General features: G+C 46.4%; 1 protein-coding gene across 1 annotated transcript in view; it reads left to right on the forward strand.

Moving 5' to 3' along the window:
* Positions 1–1552: 1552 nt before the first annotated feature.
* Positions 1553–12436, forward strand: part of ATP8A2 (ATPase phospholipid transporting 8A2) — a 433576-nt gene continuing 422692 nt past the window's right edge. The window contains exon 1 of the mRNA XM_044441796.1: positions 1553–1680. Within this exon, the coding sequence (XP_044297731.1) occupies positions 1553–1680 (128 nt within the window). The remainder of the gene's footprint in view (positions 1681–12436) is intronic.

Genomic DNA, 12436 nt, shown 5'->3' on the forward strand with positions numbered 1-12436 from the left:
GGGGTTGGACCCGATGACCCTGTGGCCCCTTCCAGCTCTACCATTCTGTGGTTTCCTGTTTCTGTGAATGGAGCATTGGGCCATTTACCCCAGGATTGTCAACTGGGCAGCAGCAACTCTCCAGGGTTTCAAGAGGAATTTCTCTAGCCCCACCTGGAGATGCTGGGGATCGGACATGGGACTTTCTGTTTTCAGATCAGGTGTTCAAGCCATGACCCTTCCCCTGGAATGCACAATACTTTTGACTGACACATAAGAAGAGCCCTGCTGGATCAGGCCAGGGGTCCATCTACTCCAGCATCCTGCACACATGGAGGGCAACCTTCTGCCCACAGAAAACCAGCAAGCAGAATATGAGTTTAAGGTCCTGCTCATCATTCCTAGTTGCCCCAGGGTGGTTTGTGTTTGTCCCATGCTATTTTACCTACCATGGAATCCCTCTTTCAATTTGTCTCCCCTCATCATCAGCTCCCTAAGATCTCAGTTCAGCTGGTCTATAAGTACCAGTGGTTTTCAGCTGTTAGATGGGCTCTTTTCTACAATGCCTCTCCATGGAAAACCCCCTAATGCCAGGCTGGGGAACCTCCCACCTAAGGACCAGAAAGAACCCTCCCCATCTGCCCCATGCACCCCATGCACCTGCCCCATGAATTTACCCAAGCACTACACCCACTGCCCCCTCCGCAAATCCTTTTTCTCTGTGGATCCTTGGACACCTGCCCCCACATTCCTCCTAGGCACAGACTCCTGCATTTGTCCCATGCCTGGTTTTGGCCTCAGTCATCCCATCACACCTGTCCCCCCCACAGGCATGAATCCATCCTACAGAGGGGCAGCCTCTCTGCATGGAATGGCAATGGCAATCCCAAAAAGAAGCTGGCTGCCCTCCTTTCTCATTGGGCCCCAATGCTGCACCCTAAGAAAATGCTTAGGACAGTCTCCCTGCAACCTTTGCACCCCCATGGTGTCAGACTACAATGCTCATTAACCCCTGGCTGATGGGAGTTGTAGTCCATCATATCGGGGCCACAGCTTGGGAAAAAGCTGCCTTAGCCATTAGGAGGCTATTTTTAAATTCTGACCTAGGCAGACTTGAGCGGGGGCCAAAGGAGGCAAAGGCAGCAAGAGAGTGCACAAGATCTGGCCAGGTTTGCTAAAGAGATTGCAGCTCTTTGGCTACAACCCAAGGTGCAAGGACTATCTGCGCCGTGTGCCCAGGAAATCCCGCGGCCCGCCCCCACCCCTGTTCCAGGAGAGCGCCTTTCCCGACGCTCGACACCCCCACCAGGACTAGCGGCCCGAGCAGTCTGCGGCTCAGACCCCCTTCCCCGTCCTTCTGTCGCCCCAGCCCGCCAGTCCCCCGCCCCCTGCACGCGCCACCGGGCTCCGCAGCCGAGAGCCGAGGCCAAGTCAGAGCCGGCGGGACGGTGGGTGGGCTCAGAGCTCCTGCAGTCGGGAGGCCCGAGCGCCAGCCGCAGTGACCGCAGCAGCCACCGCGTGTGCGTGACCGGCGGGCGGATGGCGGGGCTGCTGCCGGCCCCTTAGCCGACCGATGGGCTCGGTCCCTCCGGCTGCACGCGCTGAGCTGTCGGCGAGGCTGCAGCATGCCGAACCCCCGCGGCCTCGACAAGGCACTGAAGATGCCTCTGCAGAGGAAGACCAGGATCCACTCAGCGACGGGTAAGGCCGCTGGCTGGGGACGGGACGGGCAAGCGAGCCGCCTGCAGGCCACCCCAGCCCGTGCGTCCCCTTCCGCGTCTCCGTCCCCAGAGCCGCCTCCTCGCTCTCCTTCGCGGCGCCGCCGTTGCGGCTGGCGGCGGTGGACTCTCTCCCTCGCCATCTCACCCACAGCTCGGAAGAGCAAGCGGGACGCGTCTTTCCTGGGAGCCGTGCTGGGCTCTAGCGGCTCCATCGCGCCGCTCGCCTGTCCCCTCCTGCCCGCGTTCGGCGAGTGCGCGTCCGGGCATTAGCTCCGGGCGCGAGGAGGAAGACGATCCCGTTTTGCGTTACGTGCGGAAAAGAAAGACATGAGGAGAGGTGGTGGGAGGCCGCCGCCGATGCTTGCGAATCGATCGGGCTCCAGTTTCACTTTTAGTGCTCTCGGGGGGATTTTGCTCAGGACTGGGCCTGAGGCTGAATTGCTCGCTGGGAACCGACCCAGCGATTTTAGCTGCAGAACCTCTGCGTGTGCGAGATGACGCGAGCCCGCCGGCTCGATGCAGCCCGGAATGCCGGACCAGTGCACTTGCAAGAGGGGCTTTTCCCTTCAGAGGAGGGATTTCCTCAAGACCTGCGCCAGGAGGGGAGAGATTTAACCGCCCCCTGCTGTATTTCCAATAGTTATTTATCAGCCCTCCTCCATGCTTTTTGCATAGTCCTTCCTTCCCCCCGCAAACAAGTTAAGGGCCAAAATATAATTAATGCAGGGGAGAATGGTGACTCCTACGTCAGTGGGGGTCTTAATCCATTGCAGCTTTTGGTTTGAGCTGTATAGAGCGTATGCATTATAGTGGTAAACTCGTTTTGTAGATCAGCACCACGGATAGCTCCCGAAAAGCATGGCCAGACTTGCTGAATGTCAGGTTTAGTTTGACCCTCACAGTCCTATAGACACATGACCAGCCTCATCAAGACAGGGATGGCCCAATTTTGTGTGCGTGCACATACAAGCAGCACCTTAGCTCTTTGCATCATGCCTTTGATGCAGTTCGTGCAGCTATACCAGGTTACAACATTCCCATGTACACTGAACTGAGGGGAAGTCCACTTTAACAAAATGGGGTGCGCTATTCAGTGAATGGTGAATTCAGTTCACCATTAAGATTGCAAAGGAAGATTGGTGACATTTCCTGCCCCAAATGTAAAGCCCTTCCATTCACTGACTTTCAAACTGTGTGTTGCACCCCTGTGGGTGCAATCTGTTTGCAACATGACATGCAAAGTGACTTGAACTGAACCGTAAAATGTACTCCTTGAGCTGCTTGAGTAGGAAGAAGAAATTTAGCACTCTCATTTAAGAGGAGAGCTTTTCTTATGGATTAGTAATTGGTTAAAGAATGCAACAGGAAGCAAAAACATAGGAATTAAATGAATGAGCAGTTCTCACAATGGAGGAATGCAAGCTAGGGGATCTCTGTTGGGTGACTGGTACTTTTTACCTGATTCACAAATCATCTGGGGTCAGAGGCGTACAGAATTGTTGATTAAAGTTGTATATATATTTTCCCTCTCTCACAGTACTAGGACCTATGGCCATCTAATGTTGCTGAGCTGAGCATGGAGAGATTCAGGACAGAGTAATCTTTTTAGTTAAACTGCGGGATTTGCTACCACAAGAAGAAATGAGGGCTACCAATTTGCACATCTTTGGAAGAGGCTAATTATGCATGGATACTGAACATGATGGCTACATATTATCTTCAGTAGCAGGGCCTGGATGCTGCCGTATGTCAGTTAGCTGATGCCAGTTAGGCAGCTTCTGCCCTTTTTCTTTGTCCCCATATGGGTACGGGATTTTAAGGAGTGGGAAGTGACAGGATGGGCAGGCTTAACCTTCCATTACCTGCACATAGTGCTCCAAATCTAGACTGAATCTCTTTCTTTTTTTAATCTTCAAAAAATGTATAGAGGCCAAGTATGAAGCTTAGCTGCATGTAGGACTCATGCCTGTGCTGGGCTTCCCATAAGCATCTAACCTAACCCTAAAACTTGACTGGGTATGCCTTTGGCCTGATCAGCATGTCTGCAATTAGTTCTTATGTTCTGAAAGTGTGTCCTGTTGAAATCACCGGAACTTCTTTCTTGAACATAATGAATGCATGTGGGATCAGGGTGCTTAATTACACTGTACCTTGATTTGCCTGGATTCAGATGCATAAAATGCACTTAAAACTCATCCAACATACATATCCATATCTATCTGTCTATATGCACAGGTAGGTATACAGTTGCACAACAGCCAAGAAACAAAGACACTCTTGGTCTGCTATGAATACAGCCTGTCTTAAATTAAAATACTGGATATAAGGGCTCAGTTCTGTAGAGAAGATCAACAGTCACCAAATTTAGAAACTAATATTCATTCAACGCAAAGTCGGAGTGGGGGCAAGTTTTGCCTTCCCATTCCTGCCACTCTGCATTTTCTGTAGATGGCCATTTTCGACTGTCTAGCTAGGGCATCTTAGAACAGGAAGGTGGAGGCTGCAGAGGGCACAGGGTGGCTGGGCTCACCTATCATGACAAGCAACATCGCATGGCTTCCAGGGTGCAGGATTTTTTTGCTCCAACATGCCTGATAAGCTATTAACCATTTCTAATTAATGATTAGATGGTCTCTATACTAGCATGATTTCTGCACTCCTCACTTAGTCCTCCTGCTCAGCCACCATGCTTGAAATCCAATCCCATACTGGATGGCTGGAGCAACTTCTGCACCAGTTGCCAGTCTTTCTAGGGAACTCTGTGGTAGTACTGTAGAAACCATGATGCCAGGTACAGATGATCAGATAAATGGTGGCGAGGAGTGGAAACCATAGAGCAAACCATTGTTTCTTTTTGTGGCTTCTAAAACCCAAATGTGCCATGCTGAAATACCATGACAGGGTCCGGATGCCACAACAGACCATCCTGCACAAGAATACACCATGGCTTGTTGTATCAGGCAAACCTGCCAATGTATTGTATTCTGGCCCCTGCAGGCTACTTCCCTCTTCCCCTGAGAATATCCCTTTTATGATGTTGCTTTCCTGACCTTAGACAGTGAGTCAGCATGATTCTTTCCATGGCCACTGTGGGAAGGGGTGTCAGTGCATGGATCCTCTGCTTCAAGGTTGCAGGGAAGTCATTTGCCTTGGTTATGGAATTCTAGTGTCTCCCATACCACCCCCTTCACCAACATTGTCTAGTTGCTCTCAAAGATTGCTCCCTAAGAAAGACAAACTAATGACAGAGTCATTTCAAAATATATGTAGACGTAAACATTTCGGCTTGCACCCTCATCAGTAATTACATTGTAGCTACTAATGAGACTGGAAGCTGAAATATTGAGCTTTAAATACAGTTTGAAATAACTTTGTCATCCTGTCTTTATGGATATAGAATGCCTTGTGCTGTGTCCATCCATTCCAGTACTGCCTAGCGAAGCAATACTCTCTTCTGTTTGAGATAATGGAAGGGTACATTCCTTTGCATCTTTAGACAGGAAAAATTACAATTCTCGCCATGCTCCAGCCATTATTCTTTTTTCCTAACTCCAATAAACAGAATAATTTCTGGTTACTGGGGCAGGTAATGAGCAGCATACAGGCATACATGCATGCATGCACAGATGGATGTAACATGGGTGCCTTCATGTGCAGTAGTGTGTCCAGTTTCTTGCTGTGGCAAAACTCCTGCCTGAAACTCTGGAGAGCTGCTGCAAGCCAGCATTGCCAGTACTGGGCTAGATGGACTGAGGATCTGGCACAGTGGCTGGGTTTGGACAATACAAGACACCACAGCTTTACCATTGGTGGTCTGTTATGTGGTCTGAACCCAGTTGTGGTATTCACCATGGTAAGTTTGGACTTTAGAAAGCATGATAAGAAACAAAAGTTTGGTGTCTCTTTACCCAGGATCAAGGTTTTCACAGTCATGACATGCAACTACCAGAGAGTCCTCTGGAAAGAGTGGCAATTGCAGGAGCTGTTCTAGCCATCTAGCCTCTACATGTACCCCAGTGAGGAAAAGGCAGGTGACACAGGCAGGGAGCCGTGCACCTTGTGCCTGAATTTCATTGGGAGGACTGAGCAGGGAGGATGGGAAGCACGATAAAGAATAAACCACTTGATTATCTGTAAGGTAGATCATGGTAAAACATTGTGAACCTTGCCAAGCATGCAGGGTTGCTTGTTGTGTTGTGTAAACACAGCCAGTATAAGGCAGCTTCCTTATTTTAAACACTAAGGATACAATCACATGCATGTTTTGACAGAAAAAAACCTGGCTAGGAAAGGCTGAGACTTGTAGGATTTTACCTGTCTTGAAATGAATAGGATACCATCCTAAATATCTGAGCTTCATGCTGCCTGTAGCCTTGTGAATTCTCCAACTCACCGTACCTTTGGAAAACATGAAGAGAAAATCATTTTTTAATGAGGGGGTTCAATAAACAAACCAAATAAATAATAGAAAAGATGTGTGCTTCCTAGGAGGGGTGTTACTACCCTCTAGAGATGCTAAAAGGAAAGGCAGTGGATCAGTCCGGGTTTCTTCAATTCATCCGGGAGAGTTTTCTCATTGAAAACAGCAGGATATATTTCAGGGAAAAACTAATGTGTCTGTGGAGGGCATCTGCTCACTAGAATTGCATCTGCAAAGTCATTGGAAAGACAACAGCCTGTGAGCCAATATTCCTGCATTGAAACTCAGCCATTGCACTGGGTCAGAGCAGGAACTGCTCAGTACTGAAATTTCCCCACTTGCTTGACTGTATCCATGAGACCTACACAATGCAGTGCTAGACAGATACCTTTAAGGATGCCTGGGCTATTCTTTCAGTTTTGCTTGCAGCTCTTCTAACAAACTCCTAGGCACGTTGTCAGCTGCCCAAGAGATTAATGCATGGCCTTCCAGATGTTGTTGGACTGGGACTCTCATCATGCCTCACCACTGGCTATTCTGGTTTGGGTCAGAGGGTGTTACAGCTACATGTTCACCAATAGTTCATGTCACCACATCTGTCTGGATGTAACACAACAGTATTTGGTAGTGGTCTACCTGGGACTGAACCAGATGTGTGCTCTAGTTACTTTACCAATAGGATAGTATCACGCATTCTTTCACAGTGCTGCATAGACCTAGGGCCTAAGACTGCAGACCTTTTACCCATTTACACAGGAGTAAGTGCCATTGAAGTCGGTGGCATTTCTCCTGCATAGACACACGTAAGTGTGGCTTTGGCTTCCCCCCAAAATGCAACATTGGCACCTACAGAGTCATAATTTTCTGGTCCTGGCAAAATTCCTCTGAAAGCCTCTGAAAGCCTGCTCAGATGATGCAAATGTCTATAATTGTCCAGCAAAACAATTCTGGCCACTCCTGTATTTTTTTTTCTTTTGAGGGGAAGGGGCTTGGCTTAAGTTTTATTTCAAGGGTTGACCCTCTCCTAAAATCCTTGGATGGGACAGGTTATCATCCTAAACAAATAGATTTGAAATCTGAGCACTGTTTTCCTAGTGCTGTGGATTCCTGATTTTATGGGGAGCAAAAAATATTTCAACATGGGCTGGAAAATCACAGCTTGATTTGGTTGTGAATATAATCAAAATTAATTGTCTGGTTTTATACAGAAGTAAGAATATTTAAGTAGAAGTTGAGGGACTTCAAGCTTGCCAGATCTGCTTTGTTTTCTTGCTAGAATCCCAGGATCAACCAATTACAGTGAGGTAAACTAGAGATATACTTAGAATCCCAGAACAGTATGTGTCTTGGTACAATCTCAGCATAGGAATTGGTTTGCTGTATCAGAACTGACTGAGCTCATAGACTTTCTACTCCAAGGTACACTTCTAGTTAAAATGAACATTCTTCATCTCATCAGCCTAGCTTAGATGTAGGGGAGAATCATTTTTATATTGCCATCGTTGAACAATTACTAGTCAGGAACCTTGACTGATTGCTACTAATCACCCAGAGATCTACCAGTAGATCTTGTATTACCTTCTGCATGTCCCTGATTTAACCCTGATACACACCAGCCTGCATAGGCTTAGGCTGTACACTGCAGAACACCAGTGTATTTTAGGGGCATTCATTTTGATCCCTTCTTTTGAAGCAAAGAGTTTTGGCATGCCTAGCCTAGCCTAGCCCACAGGGCCATTTAACTACACGCAGTGATAAGCCATTTCTCTAGAACCAGAGAGTTGGCCAAAGGATGCCCCAAGGAAGAGGCATGTGTGGTCTGAAACACAGAACACACCCTCTGTTCCCTCGAGGGTGCATGTCCATGAATCCGCTATATTTCCTTCTATCCATCCTATATTTCCACAGGCACAGAGCCAGTTAGCAAGAAGGCTATGGCCTCAAAGGCTCCCATCTCACACCACTACCATTGCTGGATCAGAGAAAGAGGCAGGTTGTAAAATAGGAAGCAGTTCAGGGGCTTCTTTCAGTGACTCCCCCCCCCCCCCGCACCCCAGCTGAGATGTGGGTCTGATCATACATATGCAGTATTCTGAACCAGCCTTTGTTACTGGGAGATTCTGCTACCTTCAGGTGCAACCCTAGGCAAGCTTATCCAGAAAAAAAGGCCTATAACCCTGAGCATATCTCTGCAAGTCCCTTTTCATGGGCCTTGTGTGATTGTCCCCAACTTGCACAGGATTGTGCCTTTATCTTCAAGTGAGTGATCTTGCTGAGTATCTGTATATGTATCTGTAGCAGGCTGCCAGGGCTCACCAGATAAGGTCATTCTCCTGCTCTGGCTGTGGGCACCCAAGCAGCTCAATCTGAGGGTAAAGGTGAAACGGATGCCTGCCTGAAGCAGCCTCAAGTCAATAAGGGTAGGCTAGTCCTGGTGGGGGAGAAGGAAACTTCAGCCGCAACAGCTGTGGCTCATCAAGAGCAGAGTATTAAGTTCTAGGAGGTAGCAGGAGGAGAGGAGGTAGAGAGAAAGGGTTGCAAGGAAGAGATGGAAAGGTTGCATGCCAAGGCAGGGGATCTGTTTTGTAGCATCTTGCCCTGGCTTCCTTTGGCAAGGAGTCTGGAAGGACCCAGCTCAAAGGGACAGAAGGACTGCAGATATATCCAAACTTGGACTTAACATCTTGTGTGGAAGCAGGAAAGAAGCAGATTGGCTGGGGAAGCTTCTCCTGCAGGAAGAGACAGGCCTTCCATCAAGGAGGAGGACCACTGGAACACAGGTACCCCAAACAAAGGGTGTTGGATATTTTGTGGGTGCAAAGCCAGAAAGAAGGGAAGGGAGGTGTATTTTGTATGTCTTACTCCTCTTTGCTGGCTGGGCCTCAGTATGTCAACTAGAGGCAAAGACAAATATCATGGTTTCCTTTAGAGTATTAAAGAGCGGAGAGGCATTCAATGATGATGCGTTCATAGTATCTAAACTGGAGACTCCAAACGGGGACCTGGAATTTTGAAATTGCATCCATATGGTGCAATCCTATTGCTTCCACAGTAGATACAGACTTGCAGCAGTCATTGCTGCTGCCGCCCTGACCTGTTTTGACTGTCTAGAACAGCCTTTCCCAACCTTTTTGCCTTGGAAAAATCCTTGAAAGAGTTTTAATATCTCAGGAAGCCACTGCATAAAAATTATTATAAAGATAGATCCAGGTTGAAATTTGATCTTAATTAGTGCTATTTACAACATGAAAATTTACGGACAAAGGGTAGCACTTATAACAAGCTGCCTCCCCCACCCCCCAAAAACCCCTCTGAACAAATCTTTGACATTCAGCTAGCCTCTTACAAGGTTGAAATAATGACTACCATACCATTGAGCAGACAAGCTATAATCTTCCATGATGGCTTTGCCAACCCCCAAATTCCAGTCCCCCATTCATGCCTGCTTCCAGTCATTCCACACTCAAGTTATCATAAAAAAGAAAATGACTGCAATGTACTATTTATTTTACATTTGGCACGCTTGTTTCCATTTTTTGTTCATAATGATTATTATTATGCTATTAAGAACATTCAAATGATCAAATAACTCATATGTGTGTTTATATGTGTAAATCTGAGAACATGACATTCATTTATCTATACACAGACTTCACAATCTCTCATAGAACGCACTGTAACCTTTCCATTGCCCTAGAGTTCCATGGAACCTTGGCTGGGAAGGCTGGTCTAGATAAAGCACTGGAGAGGAAGAGGGAAAGAGGCTGGGGGTGCAATAAGGATAGATGCAAGCCCTTGAGCACTGCCTCCTTCCCTTCTTGCTCTCCGTGAGGGCCTTTTGCTTTCCTGGATGGGAGGGGGCAGGTGCTGTAGTTTATTCTGCAAGTAGCCTGGTGGGGGTTCAGCCTTTGGAGCCCTGACTCCGAGATTTCAGGATCTTGCAGCTAATAAGCCGAAGAATCTAGTGGCTGTCCAAGTGATGTTGGGAGACTAAAGGAGTGCCCCCTCCAGCAGGTACATGCTTTTGTCTTTGAAATGCCCCATGCCATGGGAGACAGGGTTGGTGCTGTCCCTGCTTTCTTTGCAGCACCAAGTCAAAGCATTGTTTGGCCTGGCATTTTAAAAGTTTGGGATTGATTTGCTGTTTGCTTTGTTTCCAGTCAAATAGTTCATATGCATCTTAACTTGCAATTTTATCTTGGCTCCTGAACCTTCCCAAACTGGGTACTCTCCAACTGCACTTCCCAGCATTTTGGATCTTGAGCCAAGCTGGCTGGGGCTGATGGGAATTTAAGTAAAAACATCTGGAAGGTGTCTTGTTGGAGAAAACCAGTGTATTGCATTTGTCTTTCTGTAAGTTTATCTGTACCAAACTGGGATCCATTAGGAAGGGTGGTTTATATATTTCAAAATTTAAACTGAAACAAAAAGACTATAAATAGCTTTGCAGAAGACATACTATCTCTGCATGACCAAAGGTTTTGAATTCTGCTGATATGGGGATTCTTTAATTAGTTTCAAACAGATGTTATGCTAATATACATGCTTATTTAGGAAATGGATGAATCATAAAGTCAGAAACTGGATTCAAATAACTGATCTAAATTGACTTTTTATTAACAATTTAAAATTCATGACCTTCATTGAAATCATTCCACCCAGCTGCTTCTCATGACTTTTCAATATATGGTTGACATGCAGGAGGTGACATCTGTCTTCCGGTAGCCTCAGGTCCTGACTAGACATGACATTTGTCACATAGTTTGAGGTAGACCTCATCTTATTGCAACGCTCCATGTGTTAATTAACCCATAAATTAGCAGGACTGCATGACAGTGTGTGTGACAGTGCTGCCTCTGGCACACGCCTCCTGCTTTCAGTTAACAACTTACAATGGCTCTGTCCTTTGGTTGTTAGTGTGATATCCAAACCTGGACACTCTTGGGTTGCTTAAGGGTTGAATATCCCAGAGTAAACCTATGATTTAATTGACCAGAATTTTGTTAAAAAAAAACCCCTCTGCATATTTCAGTAAGTTGGTTGGAAAGTGCTGGCAATTGTAAGACTTGCCCCCCTGTCTAAACATGCATAGGATAGTGTCTGCTGCCATTAGCTAAACCTTAGGAGAAATGTCTCAAGCTCTCAGAATGAAGGGAAAATGAACAAAAGCTGGGGAAATTCAGAGGGTTCCTTTGACCCTTCAGGTGGGACAGATCTTGCCCACAGTCCCTTGAGATATAAATCCTCAGTCACCTCTCAGACCTTTGGTGGGATGACAGTTTGTTTTTAGTCATGAACTTCATCTCTTTGCTCATGTTTCTGAGGCATCTGCTTTCTGGAACTTTCTACCTTATGTGATCTACACATGCCCTTCTCTGTGGACATCTCAATGCTTCCCTAAAAACTCTTTCAGCTGAAGTCTGGTCTTTACTTTGTTGGTATTCTTTGCTGAATGTTATACTTCTGCTTGTGTAGCTTCATTAATTGGCTGCAATTTATGGTTTTTAAATTCTTGAAATTGAGAGCTTTTGAACCTCAAATGTGAAATGTAGATCCTAAATCAATCTTTTTCAAACCAGGAATGACCCATTATAAAAGCTGATCTAGTCAACTACCTCTGTTGTCAGAATCCCAGGCAAAAGTATTTGCCTTTGCTATGGACATATCTTAGAGGACAAACTGCAGTGTCGGAGTGTGTGAACTGGATAATATCCTTTACATTCCGGGTAATATTTAGGAAATGGGTATTTGTGAGCCGCCCCGAGGCTTTGACAAATGGGGCGGCATAGAAATTTTCTAAATAAATAAATAAATAAATAATACAGTTCAGGGCCATCTGATTTGCCTAAGGCATAGAGATGCTTTTTTAAGGAGAAAGTAAAGACACGATATTACAGAGCAGGGGAGCTGTATCCTAATCAACATTCCCTTATAGAACTGTAAAGTTGGAGTTCACATATTCCAACCTCCTGTTCAGTGCAATTAGCCTTCCCCAAGCTGGTGTTTTCTAGATGTGTTGGACTACAACTCCCACTGCTCCTCAGTCAGCATGAGAGATGTAGTCCAATACATCTGGTGCACACTAGGTTGGGGAATGCTGAATTATACCATCCCTGACTGACAGCTGCTCTACCTTTGCTTAAACACCCCTGAAGAACTTTGTTACAGTCAAACAGTTCCTACCTTTATGGTCTTTCTCCTAATAGCTGAACTCAGCTTCCATGATTTTCAACCTATTAGCTGGGTTCTTACAACATGATAGTCCAGAGTATGGACTGAGTGTGGGTAGTCACTGAATCATGGGTTATTTTTGAAT

Source organism: Varanus komodoensis, unplaced genomic scaffold (assembly GCF_004798865.1).
Source record: "Varanus komodoensis strain SLA01 unplaced genomic scaffold, ASM479886v1 scaffold4, whole genome shotgun sequence".
In the NCBI taxonomy this organism is placed as follows: Eukaryota; Metazoa; Chordata; class Lepidosauria; order Squamata; family Varanidae; genus Varanus; species Varanus komodoensis.